This window comes from Drosophila santomea, unplaced genomic scaffold (assembly GCF_016746245.2).
Source record: "Drosophila santomea strain STO CAGO 1482 unplaced genomic scaffold, Prin_Dsan_1.1 Segkk83_quiver_pilon_scaf, whole genome shotgun sequence".
NCBI classification, from domain to species: Eukaryota; Metazoa; Arthropoda; class Insecta; order Diptera; family Drosophilidae; genus Drosophila; species Drosophila santomea.
The window spans coordinates 431,373-451,697 of NW_025319019.1; the positions used below are offsets into that span (position 1 = coordinate 431,373).

Sequence of the window (20,325 nt, forward strand, 5' to 3'; positions counted from 1 at the left end):
CGAATTTGTACAAAAAAATCGCACATGCTAAATTTGTTAGATCCGTAATATCTTCTGCAATCAACTTTGCAATGTTGAAATATTAGAGTCACAACCAAATTAAATATTATGCTGTTCATTACCAACATCGGGATACAGAAGCAAATCAATACGTTCACATTCACAATTAAGATCAAGCTGGTTGACTCTTTTTAGGGTGTTAGTAATCAAAATCCATAACTTAATGCTCACGGTCACACTGGTTAGATCTAGTATTATCAGCCCAGACATTTTTATTCCTAAAGACTTAAGTTCTGTATTAATTAATCACCCAACAGACTTCTTTTTAAAAGCCTAATTATTATTTATGGAAATTATGGATTTCATAAAAAAAAAGTTTTCTGCAATTTTTAACGTATTTAACTCCCAGCGGCAAGCACTGGACGACTGATGTGAGAGGACTCCTAGTCAGCATCATCGTTTCAACTTGACCGCAGCAAGTGAATGATACATACGATACCTTTGACATATTTAATAATTATAATTACAATTCTTGCATTTTACCGGTATTTGATATCAATATTGAAAGTAAAATTCCAAAAACTTTACAAAGAGGGGAATTAACAAATTGAAAGAAAACCTGAAAGGAGTCCTCACGATCGTTCCCACGTATGTAGGTGCAAAAGAGCTTTTCCTAGTGGCAAAGATGACGATGAGAATGCGGGCAATATCAAGAAAATAATTATCCTTTGAACTCAGCAAAGCCGGACCCGCCAGCGTAACATCTTATATATCCTTCGCCGGCATGTCGAAGTATTTAATTAAAATAAGGGGGGACGGCACATTGGAGTCAGTTTGTCTTTTTATAAAACAAACTGGTTTATTACCCGGAGCCCTAATCTGTGTATGAACCGGAGCCATTCCTTCTAAAATTTTGTTAGGCTCAAGAAAAGCAAGGGAGAACGCTATAGTCAAGTTCCACATATCTTTATGGTGGGCGTAAAAGTTTTAGCAGTTAGACCGGGAGTAGAAACGTTCTAAAAAATACATAGACTGATGACAATTTTGCTTTCAAGTACTGCCAGGTTCACCGTCCCAAACTGCCACGACAACACTGCCTTTTTTTTTGTCCTGCATGATAATCAGACTGGGTTGTGTATAAAACCCAGGTGTTGGTTCTGTGTTTTGTTTGACAGAGACTTCGAAGGACTGACTTTATTAATAAAGTGGAGCTTAAATGAGTATGATAACAGGGATAACAGTCTTATCTGTAGGAATTTTATTGCAATTTAATTCAAAATTAAAAAAATAACGAAGTTAATTAATGGTAATGAGTTTGGCTATTGTAAGCCATACATAGTGAATTATAAGAGTGTTTTTTTAGGAGGCTTATGTTTTTAAATAAATTTTGTAATTAAAAGCAAATGCGCACGTTTCGGTAGAGAGCAGATTTTTTTTTATTTGAAAGATAATTTGATGGCCTTAATGATAAAATATAACTTCGGGCAAACGACCATCACATGAGTTTTTCAGAAAATGCATCTTGGAAATTCCATACTCGACCACTTTTTCAAGCATATGGAGCCGTATGTCGGCAATAGCTCAATCAATATTTTCTTCAGTGCGCATTCTGCCCCCCATAAGACGGGCGAAGCAAACGGTGCATTTTCAAAAACGAATTTTATTCCGAAAAAATTCAACGATTTGTTTAACCTTCTCATCATTAATTGCCAAACCAAACTGAACATATAGCACTCGACAGAAGTCAGCTGACATGAAAGATGGCTACACTGAACCCTATTGAAAAAAAAACCTAAAGAACACCCGATATTTCCACAATAGTGTATGTTCAAATCAAATTTTAATTTTAATAAAACAGTTTTTCCTGCAATATTGAAAACGCTTCGCTTGCGAAGTTATCATTTAAAAAAATATATATACAAATATTTAAATATTTTGCATACTCTAATATGGTTTGTTATTGTAAGTCATAGAAACTTAAAAGGTTACAAATATATATTTCAGAGGCATTTGATAAAGCGTCAGTACTTCAAATCTGTTAAAATTTTAAATATTAAAACAAGCATTAAAAACAATTTTTAATGCACAAATTCTCCCTATGAAAATTTGTTTTTTTCTTTAAGGCTTGAGCTACATTCGGAAAGTGGAAATAATAAGCCAGAATTAATTTTTATGGACCAAGTAGAAGATATATCATCGGATTTTATTCTGCACAAAAACGAGAATTGCATTCAAATTCGCATTAATGATGGAACCCGAGATGGCAGAATTATTTTGACAAACCCAGTAAGCAAAATACCTACTCTTCTTACCATTTAAGCACAAAACTATTTTTTATTTCAGGATGAAATAGGATTAAAAGAATGGGCATCTTCTCTAAGATCCGCACACAAAATTTCTCAAGACCTCTTGGGATCTATGGCTAAAAAAGCTGGAAAAATATATGGCAGTGAAAGAGATGTCAACAAATCCATGTATATTTTTGGTGCGAACTGTTCAACGAAAACTTCTAACGGGTCTAATTAATATATTTATATTGAGTTTATTAGCTTAAAAATTTATAACATGTAATATGTAGAGGTACAGCTTATAAAAATAAATGTGAAACTCCTTAAAGATTAAATTATTTGCTAGTATAGTTCTCCTTAAACGCAATAACACATTAGGTTGCAGACTTCAGAAATTAGTAAGCAATAAATTACAGTTTGTAACAAAGTGAACCTTTTATAAATTACAGTGCGGTTATGTTTGTAATAAAGAAAGACATAAATTTAGGAGCTGCTGGCGGCAGCGAGAGCCGACTTACACCCCCAATGGAAGCATCGGATTCAACAGCTTCCTTAAGGGGTAGCAGACACAGTTTATTCACTGTCCGGCGACTCAATCTCTTCCAGGCAGAAGCTTAACGACTCTCCCTTAAGGCCACTTCATGGACGGCAAGTCCTCATCCTTATTGTCATCCAAAACTAACCCAGATTTGCGAGTGCGCAACTTCGATCGCTGCTGCAGTAAGGTTAAATACTCGGGCCACTTATCTAAAATTGATACTAAACGTCGAGAATTAACCACCCCAGATATGTGGCAAAGAAGGGTTCTCAGCACATCGAAGGCCAGAATGGAAAAGCCCGCAGCACGGTAAAAGTGATACCTTGCTGTCTTCACTGCAGTCTAACAAATACCACCAAAGTGACGTGATTGAGTATGAATGAACCGCTGAACAGCAATGATTTAGTGCGGTCCTCGTTTGTCGGACCAAATTTCTCGTGGTTCACCTCTTGTGCATACTGTTTTAGGCCGTTCAGGAAAGCAACTGTAAAGAGATTTTTGAAGAGCTTCAAATGTATCGCCTAGGTTGCAAAGCAAATGAGAACACACACAGCATTTTACAGGAGCCTTATGGTGCGTCGCAGGATTGTAGAAAAAAGGTTCACTAAAGTCGGTGCCAGTGACTTCAAACGCATGATGGACGCTCCATTCGCCATTATGTGCTTAATTAAGCTAGCCCTTTTCCATTAAGCTTTTTGCTTACTGCCCTGTTCATGGCTTTCCTCCTCCCATAGGCCAATATTGGAATCGAATTATGCTAAGAACGCTCATAAGCGTGATTTATAATGGCCATAGAGTTCTTCAGCCGAAAATCTACTCGAAGTCCAACTTCAATCAATAAAGGGTGAGGCAAGTAAGCCCTGTAATACTGGGCACTAGTACCTATAAACAGACCACCTCTACTTACTTTACAAACCCTAACTATTGTGTTCTATTATTTCGTGTTTTGTATAAAATGTCCGCAAATAGGGTTAATCGCCACTACATCGTTTACCAGTAAGTAGTTAATTGGATACTCATGACTAAAGTACTTACATACATAGGTACCCATCCAATACTCTTAATATATACATATTTATACATAAAGAGATTTTATGTATCAATAATGTTCTTAGTATCTTAGTCGTTTGTTGATGTTTTGGTAATGGTGGACACAGTAAAAGTAAAAGTAAGCAAAAAACAGTTTTTTGTAATTGGGTGATGGAGTTAAAATAAAATGGACATATAAGTGAATTTAAAATGTTAAATACAATTCAATTTTAATAAAATGAATATGATGAATTCAATAATACCTACCTAATATGGCTCCATTAAAATGGCTTTTATGTTTTAATGCAGTCTTACATTGAGCGCACAACAGTATCGGCTAAAATATTTTTCAGATTTTCAGAATACCGCCTGGCATTATTATGTTTTGGATTGTAGCAATATGTAAAACAAACAATAAATTTTAATCATAGCAAAATTGTATCTGTATATTCTACTTATATAAAGCTCTTGGTTTGTTTTGTTTATTTCCTTGTTTATGTCTTTCAAATTTCCACGGTCTAAACTGGAAATTTTCTTAACATTTATGTAAATAGGGACCGCCATCGATTGTTGTTATTTCAGTTTGTTTGGGGATAGTGCATTTATAAAATGGGGAAGCATCTACATTACTTTTTTTGTACAAACCACAATTTTTAGGTCTTTATTTAAATCTTTATTTTTCTCACTGACATTAATATTTTCAAACATTTCTTTATCACCGTCACTTTTTGAGTAAAACACATTTGTGCTCTTATATACTCTTACTTATTTTCCTTTTTTTATTTGTTGCTTGATTCGCCTTTTGTGCCTTTCGCTCTACATATTTATTTATTAATTATAATTACCTTTATGTTATTTCAATGCTTATGTTACCTAAGTTTATCAGTTCGCGAGTGTTTATTCTCGTGTTATCTCTAATCACAGTTACAAACCAAAGCACTGCTACGAACCAAAAAACAAGAGAGAACGCTATAGTCGAGTTCCCCGACTATCTGATACCCGTTACTCAGATATTGGAAGTGCGAAGGAAAGACTTCAACACTGACAGTTTTTGGCGGTTTGTGGGCGTTAGAGTGGCCGTGGCAAAAAGTTGTTTGGCAAATCGATAGAAATTTAAAAAACTAATATCAAAATGAAAAAATATCAGAACATTTTTCAAAAGTGTGGGCGTGGCAGCTTTGGGCGGTTTGTGGGCGTTAGAGTGGGCGTGGCCAAAAGTTTTTTGGCAAATCGATAGAAATTTACAAGACTATTACAAAGTTTTGGGCGGCTTATGGGCGTTAGAGTGTGCGTGGCAACATTATTCGACAAACTTGCGCTGCGTCTATGTCCCTGGAGTCTGTATGCTTAATCACAACTTTCTAGCTTTTGTAGTTCCTGAGATCTCAGCGTTCATACGCTTTCTTCTGCCTGTTACATACTTTTCAACAAATCTAGTATACTCTATACTCTAGTACTCTACGAGTAACGGGTATAATGATAAAACTTGTTCTTATGACAAAAACTGCGTTAACTGCAAAGACGCCAAGTTACCCGACAGCAATCAATTTACAGAGGTTGACCGATCTTTGTCCAGCAGCAAGAAATCCAAGCCATAAAAACTCTAGAAAAAGTCGGCGTTAAAAAAGCGTTAAAAAAGACAATTCAGTTCAAGGAAATTTCTCTCTTCACTGATTTCGATGCAATCTGCAACCAGTACTGCTCCCTCCAAACAACTAGCCAACGCTAGTTACTGGGGACTTCAACTCGTGGCATAGAAGCTGGTGTTCCCCCACTAACAACAAAAAAGGAGTCATCCTGCAAGAAATCCAAGCCATAAAAACTCTAGAAAAAGTCGGCGTTAAAAAAGCTATTTCAATGTAACGGGTGTTTTTTTTAGAGGTATAGAACTTTAAGTTGGCATTACTGTTCAAGATGGCGACCGATTTAACAGCTGTCAAGTGATTTATTCTCAGTTTGGTTTGGCAATTCGTCATGCGTGCTTACAAAATCCAACTCGTGCAAGAATTGAAACCAAACGATCATCAAGCAAGGCGTAGATTCGTCGAATGGGCCCAAAACGAGATTGCTGTTGTTCCCGATTTTTCATAAGCCTCCAAGATCTTGTGATTTAACACCGCTAGACTACTTTTTGTGGGGCTATGTAAAGTCATTGGTCTATGCGGATAAGCCACAAACGCTAAACCATTTGGAAGACAACATTCGCCGTGTTATTGCCGATATACGGCCAAATGTTGGAAAAAGTCATTGCAAATTGGACGTCCAGATTGGACTACATCCGAGCCAGCCGTGGCGGTCATATGCCAGAAATCATATTTAAAATGTAATGCCACAAGATTATCTTTCATGTCAATAAAATTCATGTCAATCGAATAATCCATCGTTGTTTTATTGCAATTTAAAGTTCTATACCTCTAAAAAAAACACCCTATACAACTTGAGGCACGCCCACTACGGATCAATGTACTCCAGTGTAGTTAAGACCAACCCAAAAACTAATAGTAATAATAAAGACAATCCCACTAATCACGATAGAACGTAAAAATTTGATTTAAGCCCATCCACATCTAAAGATACGGCATTATTGCTACTCGAAAACTTATCCCAAACAATGATATTACACCACTAAATACCACTGGCGAAATCAAACACTCTCGCACCTCACCTACAAATACCCCTCCAATAAAATATTTCCCAAAAACTTATCTAATCGTGCGAGGACGCAACATAAGGCGAAAGAAAAAAAAAACAATTAAACACTTTAAAAAAGATTTTACCTTTTGATGCACTTACAAGATATGACAAAACGAACGATGTCAACTTCTCAGACATTGACATGTTACCCGACAACTCAGTTGTTGACAGTTTATTAACTGCTGTAGTTCATGGAGTCCGCTCCCCTTTCCCCACCGAGCGCTCCTCCCGGTGCCGGCAAATCAATCGATTTGCGCTAGGCGTGGGGACTGGCGCTGTGCGGGGGAGGGGGAGCGGCTCGAAATTACAGCAGTACTTACTGTAGTTGATGTCGGAGAGCGTAGGCCTCCTGCATATCATCTTAACTCCTACTCTGATAGCATTTCTCTAATTCCCAACCAACCTTATATCTCTAAGAATTCTACAATGGAACATAAATGGCTATGTCAATAACTACAGTGAGCTGCAAACATTAATAAAATACCACCACCCACATATGTATATTAACTTTGCAAGAGATTCAACTCAATATATCCTATCCCCACAAACTATCTTTTTCTCACACTCAACTCATCACCTTCTGGTGTTGGAATACTAATTCACAAGACAATTCAGTTCAAAGAAATTTCTCTCTCCACTGATTTCGATGCAATCTGCAACCAGTACTGCTCCCTCCAAACAACAAGCCAACGCTAGTTACTGGGGACTTCAACTCGTGGCATAGAAGCTGGTGTTCCCCCACTAACAACAAAAAAGGAGTTATCCTGCATTATGAAGTCGAACTATATCATTCTTAAAAGTCCCACACACATGAGCTTTTCCCACACACTTTGTTCAGCAGAGCTGGCAATACATGCAGAATGGGAAATACATAGAAACCAACTTTTTCGGAAGTGATCACCTTCCAATCATCACGCATTTATTTCATTCCACCCAAAACAACTCATTGATAAATATCTAGATCCCCATTTAATACAGATAAAGCTGACTGGAAATTTTTTGAATCGCTGTCCAACACATTTAATCTGACAACCCCTTATATCCGAAATATCAATCACGAAGCAGCGATTATATAGAGTAATATCCGCCGATTTTGCGGGCTAAATTCTACCAAGGGAATTCACTGTCTAAATCTCCCACACATTCTCACCAATTCAGGTGACTTGTACTGCGAAAATTTGTCATCTGAATCACTCGATTGCAATTTCTCTCAAACATTTAATGAAAACAAAATTAAAATAATTCTAGATAACAAACGACACACACCCGACAAAAGATCTTTCCCAATAGAGCTTGACATCAACTTAATTGAATTCTCCTCTGCTCTTAACACACTGAAAGGAAAAACTCCTGGCTTTGACAGAATTAATTACGATAATTACGATTAAAGCTCTACCTATGAATCTTCAGCACCGGATAATGGACTTAATCGGTAAAAAAACAATAAAAAATTACTGTTATCATTCCCATTCTCAAGACTGACAAAGATAAAACCGACCCATTACCGCCCAATTTCGCTTAACTCTTGCATGGCCAAACTTCTCGATAAAATGGTGGCCAGAAGGCTATGGTGGTTTGTAACTAACTACAAACTCCTCCACAATATCCAAACAGGATTTAGGAAAGGCAAATCAGTTGTGGACAATTACTCTTTATAGACTATCTTGTTGACAAAACCTTGGCTTTCTATTATCTCGCTCGACTTTTGCAAAGCATTTGATAAAATTGGTTTACATGCGATTATCAACCAACTATTAAAGTGGAAACTTGGCCCCAAAATCATTAATTATGTTCCCAATTTTATGACCAACAGGAAGATAAAAGTTAGAGTTGGCAAACATTTCTCTTACAGGATCGATCGCCTTTATCAGTGGTACTATTTGTCATAGCTTACCAAAATCTTGTCGAGTTGATAGCATTGCACAAAGAAATACAAAAAGGCGCCTATGCTGACAATGTCAACCTGCTTATTAAAATGAATAAAACAAAAAATGGGATATTAAATTTAAATATGATATAGCCAACTGGTGCTCTTATTCTGGTGCTATCCTTTCAGCCGAAAAGTGTAAGTAACAAACACAATTGCAGATACGATGTATCGTTTGGTAGCTTTCATCTTCCCAATGTAACCTCACTCAAAATTGTAGGCCTGATATTCAACAACAAAGACAAGTGGAACTCACACATAGACCATCTTCTCGTTGCTCAGCTGAAAAGGCTTAATATTATATAATATATAATATAATATTATATTATAAGATGCCTTTCTAATGACACATTCTTGCATTCCTTAAATTGGTACCAAAACAACAATAACAATAAATCAAACATTTCACATTTTCTTGACAGGACAAAATTTCTTCGACTTAGATTGGGTCATACAAAATTAACTCACGCGCACTATATAAGCAAAAGCCCTCTGCCAACTACCCCCTCCCCATTAGCCATATTAACAAACCCATCATACGAAAAATTACACTCTTATTAAAGACACTAAAAAAATTAAACTTATTCTATAGTGTTTAAGTTTATCTGTATATCTATTGTTTAATAGGACCAACACAATGAATTATGTATATATGTATATATACATCGACATTAAGTTATAATAAGATATAATAAGTATTATATTATACTTCTGCAGCTGAAGGCCTGAGTTTCCATGGCTCCTAAAACTCAGTGGTCCAGACATTTCAGGTCTTGGTCCACCATGCTACTACTACTACTTAAGTTTATTTTTCGTTTGTATTACACTTTCACTTTCTTACTTCTGCCGAAACGTTTGCAGAATACAAAATGAAAAAGTATTGCATGGTTTTTGTAAATTGTGAAATACTTCGAAAACAAACACAAAGAGTAATCGAAAAAAAAGCTGAAAGCTTTTTGGAATATAGAGAAGCGAAGTGCATTGCATAACCGTTCCATTTCGTTTACGCTTTCTATCGCTTGGGGGTTCGCCATTCGCTTACCATTCAGTAAGTACCCTAAGTACAGTTAGTACCCATGGTTGCGATTTGGAGAAACGAAGATCAAAAGAAAACAGTTGAAGTTCGTTTCTGTCCCTGGTTCTCGCTTGCCTTAGGGTCCCTACAAAATGTGCCAATCGCCACCTCCAGAACAAGATACAGTGTTAGCTTCTTTGTTAATACTGTTTGTGGCCAATCAGTTGTAGGGTTACTCAGAAAGGGCGGTACAAGCTTGGTGGAAAGAGCTCCTCAAAAAAGCAGTTGGAAAGTAGCGCCATTCCATTGTACCGTTGAGTTGAGTCGCTCCAGCAGTAGAATTTTTCTTCGAATACTTTAAATTTACATACATCCGCTATAATTCAAGCTAGCAGCTCAGCTCCGCAATGCTTAAGTTTTGACACTGTTAGGGTTTTTAAAGGACCCACTCGAGACTTTGAACAAAGTAAGTGGCTGCTGCGCGATTGTCCCCTAGAAACGACATATATACAGGTTCCATAAGATTCAATGCTGGCATCGCAAAAGCTATAAATTCTTAATACAATCTTTAATAAATAAACGGCTGGTACATTTGAACACCACATCCTTAGTTTATAATTTCCTCTGAACAAGAGTGCGAACGTCTGCTGCATTATGTTGATGGCCTCTCCTTTGAAGCTGGCGCCAGATATCAAATCATCAACATAAAAGTCCCGGCGAAGAATCTCAGCACCCACTGGAAATGTCGCATTCTCATCCATGAACAACTGATGCATTGACCTCACAGCTAGGTCGAAAGCACGTTTGGTGCAATACGTATCCAGCTTGAGTATGCACCGATCATCTTGAGGAGAATCTCTCCAGGCGAATCCGTGACACGCCGGTACATTTTACAGATGTCTCCTGTAATTGCAACTGGATGCGAGCGAAAACGAAGAAAACTCTGAAATAGTTTTGGCTGAATTACTGGACCACCAATCAAAACACCGTTTAATCAGTATCCTGAAGAAGTGGAAGTGGTGAAGCGCTGCTCCGACCACGTAATAGCTGGCGTCAACATGGAGAGTAAGGGGTGCGTTGGCTATTTGGTGCGCCAAAAGTGCTGCGCTGGCCAAGTCGGTTTTGCAGCGCAAAAATGCCATTTCGGCGTCCTCGGACCAAACTACCAACGATTGGTCGTTCTTCTTGTTGCCCGGGATGAACACTTGGAGAATGCCTTGAACAACGGCTGCTTGCGGCAGGAAACGGCGGTAATAATAAAGCATGGCAATAAATCGGTGCAACTCGCATATCTTGGTCGTCTTCGGGAATTCGTTGATCGCATTCACTCGTTCGACCTTTGGGGATGTACCAGATGCCGTGATAGAGAGTCCCAGAAATGTTACGTCAGTCATTCCGAACACACTCTTAGCCACGTTAAAATGTGGGTAGCTTCATTTGCCGAACCCACACAAATGTCGTATATGTACACAGCCACAAAGTCGAGATCACCAAGGATGTTGTTCATGTGACGCTGAATAGTTTGCGATGCATTGCGGAGGACAAATGTCATTACATTAATCTCGAAGAGTCCGAATGGTGTGATGATGGCGGCCTTCTCCCGATCTTCCGGCGCGAGCGGGATCTGATGATAGGCACTGACCAGATCGATGGTGGAGAATATGGACTTGCCGGAGAACACCTGCTTGATGTCGTGGATATGTGGGAGGGGGTATCGGTCAGGAACAGTGATCGCGTTCAACCGAACGTCATCACAAGGTCGCCATTCGCCGTTCTGCTGCTGCTCGGTCGCATATTCCCGCTTCGAGCATTCGTGCAAATTCGTTTTTGGCGGTAGCAAAAGTCTCAGCAGACGGCGGACCTGTCGCAATGTAGTGCTACACTCGGGTATTTTGCATGATTTCCTCATCGAAAACAGAAGGCAGGGTCAGGTCATTATATTGTAAAATTATGTCATGGTACTAACATTCAGTGGCAACGGTCGAGATGGGCGAGTACTGGACATGACGAAGTTCACGGACTGTAGACAGTGAGGTGTCTTCATCGATAATTTTGCGTACCTTGATGTCGATGATGAGACCGCAGCGCGAGATGAAATCGGCGCCGATGATAGCTTTTGACACATTGGCCACTATGAACGTCAAGTTGAAACGTCGTCGCGGTCCAAGTGTGAGTGCTAGGGTTCTCGTCCCAAAAGTGCTAATTGGTGCGACATTGGTTGCGTATAATTGATGCGTAGGAGATGGTTTAAGTTGAGGGAATGCGTTGGCGGGCAGAACTGATATGTCTGCGCCAGTGTCTATCAAATATTCTGTGTTCAAATTTCTGTCGAATATGAATATGAATGGACTGGTTCGCGTCCACTTCGCATGCTGCCTCTTGCGAAGTGGCGGTTAGTTTCTCGCTGGCCACTTGCAATGCGATCTGCATTTCCTCGCTTTTTCACCGAACCGATTGTGGTAGAAACAAAAGCGATCGTCACGGGACTTTGATCGACTACTGCTATTTCCACGAGAGCCAGGTTTGTTGCTTCTGGTTTGACTACGGCTCTGATGTTCTGGGCGCCTTCCGAGCTTGGCTATCATCGCTCTCAGCACCGTCAATTGCTGCTCCACAGATCCGTGCCGTGCTGACGAGCTATGGGTTGAAATCGGAGCAGATGCGGCGACCGCGTTGATCGTGGGGTGCGCGTACTTCCAGGTCCTGTCAGCCATCATCGCGATATTGTCAAAATCGCTTTGCGCCACTTCAAGTCGCAAGCCCTCGGGTAACCGCTCAAGCCACATAGCTATCAGGGCGTCATCTCCAATGCCGTCCCTGGCCAGTTCGCGCATGCGGCGCAGCAATACAGACGGCTTGCTGTCTCCAAGCTCCAGCGACCGAAACAACTGTGCGAACTGTTACTGAGTTGAAGGCATGTGTTCGGCAATAATTTTTTCATACCTTCCAGTAAGCGGCGGATTTCGCAGAATGTACATAATGGTCTCCAAGTACTCTGCCGGCAGTACGTTCAAAGATTGATGGAACTTTGTTTCGTTCGCCGTTATGCAGACTTGCGATTTGCGACTACAGTAGGGTAAAAAATACATCCGGATGCCCTTTCATGTATGGTGGAGCCCTAAACGACTCTCGGCCAATCTCGCCTGACGCATGCTTGTCGCCTCCCGGCGATGGCGGCGGAGCAGATGAACTCCGATAAAACGCAACGGGTTGCTGCAACGCGATAGGTAACAAATTTTGCCCAACTGGTTGCCCAACTGGTTGGGTCGTCGGCTGCTGTTGCAGCGGTGTTTGAAGTGTCTGCTGCGGCCATTGAAGAGGCGCTTGTTTTGGGGGCACTGTTTGTGCCTGCTGGGACGGTTGCTTCCTCGAGTGGGCGTCTTCATCATCGCTGTGGTTAACCATATTCTGAGGTTATGTTCCACCAAAGTGCCAGTTTTCAACCGAAGTCAATAAGTTCCCCGGAATACTGCGATCTCTACACGATTTTCGCACTTATATCACGTCGGTCCCCACAAACGGATAATGGAAGGATATAGTTATTAAAAGTCAAATTTAAAAAAAATATATTATAAAGACATTTTTATACCCGTTACTCGTAGAGTAGAGTAGATTCGTTAAAAAGTATGTAACAGGCAGAAGTAAGCGTTTCCGACCATAGAAAGTATATATATTCTTGATCAGGATCAATAGCCGAGTCGATATGACCATGTCCGTCTGTCCGTCTGTCTGTCCGTCCGTATGAACGCTGAGATCTCAGGAACTACAAAAGCTAGAAAGTTGAGACTAAGCATGCAAACTTCAGAGACATAGACGCAGCGCAAGTTGGTCGATTCATGTTGCCACGCCCACTCTAACGCTCACAAACCGCCCAAAGCTGCCACGCCCACACTTTTGAAAAATGTTTTGATATTTTTTCATTTTTGTATTAGTCTTGTAAATTTCTAACGATTTGCAAAAACACTTTTTGCCACGCCCACTCTAACGCCCACAAACCGCCAAAAACTGTCACTGTTGAAAACACTCTCCCGCACTTCTACTAGCTGAGTACGGGTATCAGATAGTCGAGAAACTCGACTATAGCGTTCTCTCTTGTTTTCTATCGATTTACCAAAAAACTTTTTGCCACGCCCACTCTAACTCCCACAAACCGCCCAAAGCTGCTACGCCCACACTGTTGAAAAATGTTTTGATATTTTTTCATTTTTGTAATGGTCTTGTAAATTTCTATCGGTTTGCCAAAAAACTTTTTGCCACGCCCACTCTAACGCCCACAAACCGCCAAAAACTGGCAGTGCTGAAGACTCTCCTTCGCACTTCCATTAGATGAGTAACGGGTATCAGATAGTCGGGGAACTCGACTATAGTGTTCTCTCTTGTTTTTTATTCTGATTTTATGGAAATATTTTATTATCTGGACGTCGTCAAAATCGTCTTTTATGGATTCAATTTGTCTGTTATAATAATTAAGAGGTCTTTCTGTTATTGAGATGTGACAAGAAGTTTTCTTGTATTTGGACTCTAGATAGAGCGTCAGCGACGCGGTTTTCTTTACCGGGTAGATGATATTGAATCTTATAATCGTATTCGTTAATACTTCCATCTTCCATCTCTGTAATTTCATATTGGGGTCTTTTATGTTACTTAACCATACCATTGGCCTATGTTCGCTTAATATGTCGAACTTTCTACCGAATAGGTAGGACCTGAAATATTTTGTTGCCCATACTATAGCTAATAGCTCTTTTTCTATTGCAGAATAGTTAAGTTCGTGTTCATTTAAAGTTCTGCTTGCATAGCAGATGGGTTTATGTTCTTGGGATAATGGCTATGGGTATATTACTCGCATCTGTTGTCAGTGAAAATTTCTTTTCGAAGTTAGGATATATTAGGATTGGACGTGATGAGTACTTTTAGTTTTTCGAAGGCGGACATATAATCATTATCTTTTGTGTTAATTACTGCTCCTTTTTTTAGTTTGAGAGTCATAGGTTTTGCTATTTTTGCAAAATTGGAAAGGAAAGATTTTATTCCTTTTGTGGTTTTAGGAATAGGGAAATTAACAATTGCATTTATTTTGTTAGGGTTTGGTTTTATACCGTCTGTCGAGATAATGTGACCGAGAAATTCTGTTTCTTTCTTTAGAAATTCACATTTATCGAGTTGCAATTTTAGATTAGCTGATCGTAGCTTATTAAATACCCTTTTTAATGACATTATATGTTCCTCCAATGAAGTGTAATAAATGATAATGTCATCTAAGCAAACTAAACAATCTTTATAAATTAAATCTTCTAAAAGATTGTTCATGCAGCGTTGAAATGCTGGTGCATTTTTCAGACCAAAGGGCATACGAATATATTCATAATGTCCATGTTTTGTTGAGAATGCTGTTTTGGGTATTGATTGTTGGTCCATTTGGATTTGATGGAAACCTTTAGCTAGATCATATAGCTACTTACATATATGGTTTTTTATAGATAGGGTCTTCGTGTTTCGCATGAATAGAATGTTTGATCGTACTTGTGAAATTCAAATTTTCACCTTCTTTGTACTGAATACCATTGTACTCAAGCAGAACGTGGGAAAGTTGTTTCCTTTTTTCTGTATTCAAATGTTCTAATCTGAATACGTTGTTTTGTCTTAACTCGTCGTCTAAGGCGTAGTTAGAGGATGTTATTAGAAGGGCTTCTTCTATGTAAGGGGTAATAAGAGGGTTTTCCTCAGATTTAGAAGGCTTGGGATACTCATAGGTAATCTTGGACTCTTCTGAATTAGACGGTCTGGGGCATTCATTGGTGTTCTTTGACTCATCTGGAGCTTAATTTTCAGGAGGGTCTTCTCCTTTTTTGGGGTTTGTAGACGGGTTTCCTCTGGATGACTTGGGGCACTCATTGGTAGACTTGGACTCATCTATTTAGATGTGGTCGTACCACATTTTGAATGTATAGCCATTTATAGTGACTGTTTGTGTTGAATAATTAATTTGAGTGTTAGTTGGCTCCAAATAATTTCTGCCTAACAGTAAATCAACTTTGGATTTATTTCGGCTGGTCTTGAGTTAGTATTTTGGATCTGTGTAGGGTTTGTTAATGGAATAAAAGGGGGAACGAATCGTTGGTTGGGATGGGTATTTTTAGTTTGGTTAATGTGTGTATGTTTATGTGAATTTGGGTTAAATCTTGGCTGACTATCGGATGTTTTTGAGACTGGGTCTTCATAGAGACCTTCTTGTTGGGCGGTTTGTCTTAATTTTTGGATAGTTGAAATGTCATGCCTCGCTAGGGTCATGAACAGTCTATCGGGGAGTGATCTTTGAATTGTATTTTTTATAGTGGTTGCCATTGCTTGTGTATAAAATGTAATATTAGTTCTGTCATTTTCTAATGCTAACTTATTTATGATTACATTTGATTTATCTTCTAACTGTTCGCAAAATAGACGTAAGTTACCTTTGAAAGGTGTGCGGTACAATCTTCCTAGTAGTTTCTCCAGGGTTGTCTGGGTCTTAAATTCTGTGATTAAGGCGTCCCTTAGAGTTGACCAATCATTATGCATTCCGAATAGGGCAACTTTTTCTGCATCTCCAGAGATTTGAAGTTCGATGGCTCCAAATATGATCGCCTTCTGTCGAGCGTCGTTTGCAGGGTATAGGTTCAAAAGGTATTCCATTCGTCTGATGAACGAGCTGAGTTTTGATGGATCTCCAGTGAATGGTGGTACTTGGCGTATTTGCCGAAGTAATTGAGAAAGATTTTCTGCTGGTAAAGCCATTTTAGTTTTATTTATAAGTTATTTTCTGTTCTTGTTCACAGACAGCTACAGTATGTCGAGACTTATGCTTTAAGTGAACTGCACTGTTTTAACTTTTTGTTGTTGAATACAATAATAGCGGTCACACTTTTGATTTTAGTGGGCTACTGTTTTTGTTCACAGACTGCTACAGTATGTCGAGACTAATGTCTTAGTGAACTGCACTGTGCGCCTTTTAATTGTATTACACCTTAGTGGAGGTCTCACATCACGAAGCGGTCCACAAAATTAGGTCTTTAAATTAACTCCGATCGCAAAGGTTCTTGTGCGGATACCGGTTTTAGTCACTTTAAACGAACCGAATCACTTTGTTGCGGCCGATTCGCGGGTACAATCAGAAAAGGTTACTAGGTCATACAAGTTTCCTCTTTTCACTAGATTGTCAAAGGATAACGAGTTTACTAGGACTTTTCTTCAGTATCCTACCGACTGCGCAATTTACGAATTCAGACCGAGAGTTTAATAAAAAAAAACAAGAGAGAATGCTGTAGTCGAGTTTCTCGACTATCTGATACCCGTTACTCAGCGGGGTGCTACCGCACCAAAAACTGTCAGTGTGGATATTTCTCCTTTGCACTTCCACTAGCTGAGTAACGGGTATCAGATAGTCTGGGAACTCGACTATAGCGTTCTCTCTTGTGCGTGGTGCTGGGTATACGTGGTGCGGGGTGCTGGGTGCTGGGTGCGGGGTGCGGGGTGCGGGGTGCGGAGTGCATATGATTAAATACATGTTTTTTGGCAAAACGATAGAAATTTACAAGACAAGACAGAGTTTTATGGTCGAGTTCCCCGATTGCTGGGTGCTGGGTGCTGGGTATACGGGGTGCGTGGTGTACGGGGTGCGGGGTGCTGGTGTTGGTTGCGTGGTGCGGGGTGCGGGTTGCGGAGTGCGGAGTTCATATGATTAAATACCTGTATTTTGGCAAAACGATAGAAATTTACAAGACCAGAGGGCGTTAGAGTGGGCGTGGCAAAAAGTTTTTTTGCAAATCGATAGAAATGTAGAAGACCAATACAAAAATGAAAAAATATTAAAGCATTTTTCAAAAGTGTGGGCGTGGCAGTTTTGTGCGGTTTTTGGGCGTTAGAGTGGGCGTGGCAACATGAATCGACAAACTTGCGCTGCGTCTATGTCTCTGGAGTCTGTATGCCTAATCTAAACTTTCTAGCTCTTGTAGTTCCTGAGATCTCAGCGTTCATACGGACGGACAGACAGACAGACGGACAGACAGACGGACGGACAGACGGACATGGCCAGATCGACTCGACTATTGATCCTGATCAAGAATATATATACTTTATATGGTCGGAAACGCTTCCTTCTGCCTGTTACATACTTTTCAACGAATCTAGTATACCCTTTTACTCTACGAGTAACGGGTATAATAAGGACAATTAATAGAGAAACTAATACTAATTATTTCCTTTCCGGGGACATCCTTATTCTGCTTTCAACGTCCAAAAGGTGTCGGACGACAAACCTTTTTATTGCGGTTGAGATGCAGCACGATGTCCTTTGCTCCGAGAATGTGAGCAACCGTAGCATTTCGTGGTATGATGGCCGTTCCTAAAGGAAAGAAAAATTAATTAGTATTTGCGATGGCTGAAGAATTTCTTGACTATATATCATCAATCCAGTTGATGATGACAATAATCGACGAATACAGAGGAATTAATTTTGCTTAATTTGTAGACTCACACATATTTGGCTCATTGTTTATTTTTTTTGTATTTATTAAGCACATTCGCCACCCGAAAACCGGTAAACTTCCTTCTCCCATTCACCTGCGAATAAATTGAGAAATGTAATAAATAATTAATACATATATAAACATTCAAATTTTTGTTGGAATTTCCTTTTTTTTTTGATGTGTTAGGCGTACAAAAGTATTCCGAAATTTTTTTTTTTTTTGCCAAAACTCAATGGGCGGTTCCCATTTATCTACAATGAGTGAGCCAATCCAAGAGCAGTACAGCGCAGAGAATGCAGCAGCGTTCAGCTTTAGTAGGAGGGAAATGGAACAGCTGATCCTAACTTCTCAAGAGCAAATTAAAATAGATACGCAGCGCCTGTTGGATGTGCGGATAGAGCCATGTATGCAGACCGGGTTCGCAGAAATGTTAAAACAGTTGGATATGCGAAAGAATTCGGCTTCCTCGTCGTCATCATCCTTGTCAACAAACAATCAAGTTGATTCGAACAGAAAACCGACTAATCAGCAGAGTAGGCAAAGGGAAATCCGATTAGATGGAAACCTACAGTTGGGCTCAGGGAACGTAACAGACGAAGGCAGGGACGGCGAAACACAATCAATCCAAGCACCTAGTGGCAACGTCCAGGAAACAAACGCAAATAGGGTTCTTTTCCCGAGTTTAGCACAAAATATGCCTCCAAATGCATTCCAAAATGGTCCAAGATTTTCTGGTCAAGGCAGCAGTTGATTCCCTTCGGTTATTCCGAAGGTTCAGTGGCAACGGTCGAGATGGGTGAGTACTGGACATGACGAAGTTCACGGACTGTAGAGAGTGAGGTGTCTTCATCGATAATTTTACCTTGATGTCGATGATGAGACCGCAGCGCGAGATGAAATCGGCGCCAATGATAGCTTTTGACACATTGGCCACTATGAACGTCAAGTTGAAACGTCGTCGCGGTCCAAGTGTGAGTGCTAGGGTTCTCGTCCCAAAGGTGCTAATTGGTGCGACATTGATGCGTAGACGATGGTTTAAGTTGAGGGAATGCGTTGGCGGGCAGAACTGATATGTCCGCGCCAGTGTCTATCAAATATTCTGTGTTCAAATTTCTGTCGAATATTAATAGACGTCTGGACTGGTTCGCGTCCACTTCGCATGCTGCCTCTTGCGAAGTGGCGGTTAGTTTCCCGCTGGCCACTTGCAATGCGATCTGCATTTCCTCGCTTTTTCACCGAACCGATTGTGGTAGAAACAAAAGCGATCGTCACGGGACATTGATCGACTACTGCTATTTCCACGAGAGCCGGGTTTGTTGCTTCTGGTTTGACTACGGCTCTGATGTTCTGGGCGCCTTCCGAGCTTGGCTATCATTGCTCTCAACACCGTCAATTGCTGCTACACAGATCCGTGCCGTGCTGACGAGCTATGGGTTGAAATCGGAGCAGATGCGGCGACCGCGTTGATCGTGGGGTGCGAGTACTCCCAGGTCCTGTCAGCCATCATCACGATATTGTCAAAATCGCTTTGCGCCATGTATTTGAGTGGTTCGAGTTTTGTTACATTATTATTTACATAGATAGTTTGAGTATAGTCTAACATTGTGTTGCTAACTAATATTTCTTCTAGTTGAACAGAACAATAAAATGCTTTTATCATGTTATTGCCTTCTATTATAGTTTCTCTATTGATACAAATTTGGCTTAGAATAGTCTTGGGTAGGTTCAGGTTATGTCTCTTGGAATGTGGGATATTATCAGAATTTCGTTAGTATCAGATTTAAGCCAGGCTGAAGTTTTGATATAAAAAAGTTTTTCAGAATTGACGTGGATTAACGAATCGTGAATTGTTGTAAGTTGAAAATTATTAAAGCTATCATTTTTTCTCCTTCAACGCGTTTACTGCGTTTTACAATTCTGATACCGTTCATTTCTCTGTTTAGTTTTTCTACTAGATACTGAATTTGTGGTAAGTTATTAAAAGGTTGAGTTTGTTTAAGTTCTTCATAAGTATTTTCTGTTTTAGTTAAGTTAATAGATAAGTAATGATATTCATGGTTTATTTGTAAGTCTATTGATCCGGTTTGAAAGATTAGGTAACCGTCTTTGGCCTGGATGGGGTTACTTCTTTATTGTGTGTTAATTGTCGATCGGAGGCATAACATGATTATCATGCTCAGGAGTAGGCCTGGAATTATCGTTATTATATTTACTCTTATTAATTTTCTTTTTCTTTTTAAACTTGGATTTATAGTGTATTATTTTTCTACCTCTATTTGTTTCTTCGAAATGTTTATCATCTATTTGTCTAAAATTTCCTGTCTTTTTGA

At 39.6% G+C, this 20,325-nt stretch overlaps 1 protein-coding gene and 1 long non-coding RNA gene across 6 annotated transcripts in view; one reads left to right on the top strand and one right to left on the bottom strand.

The window, feature by feature from the left end:
• Positions 1–2,623, top strand: part of LOC120457843 (G protein-coupled receptor kinase 1) — a 155,723-nt gene extending 153,100 nt beyond the window's left edge. For all 5 annotated transcript variants that reach the window (XM_039645354.2, XM_039645358.1, XM_039645356.1 and 2 more), the window contains 2 exons: positions 2,124–2,286; positions 2,344–2,623. In XM_039645354.2, the coding sequence (XP_039501288.1) occupies positions 2,124–2,286; positions 2,344–2,526 (346 nt within the window). In that variant the 3' untranslated portion in view covers positions 2,527–2,623. The remainder of the gene's footprint in view (positions 1–2,123; positions 2,287–2,343) is intronic.
• Positions 2,624–17,783: 15,160 nt separating this feature from the next.
• Positions 17,784–18,971, bottom strand: LOC120457847. The gene is made up of 3 exons (XR_005617100.1): positions 18,858–18,971; positions 18,004–18,089; positions 17,784–17,871 (listed from the first exon to the last, which is right to left on the bottom strand). It is a non-coding gene; the product is annotated as an uncharacterized LOC120457847 (long non-coding RNA).
• Positions 18,972–20,325: the final 1,354 nt, after the last annotated feature.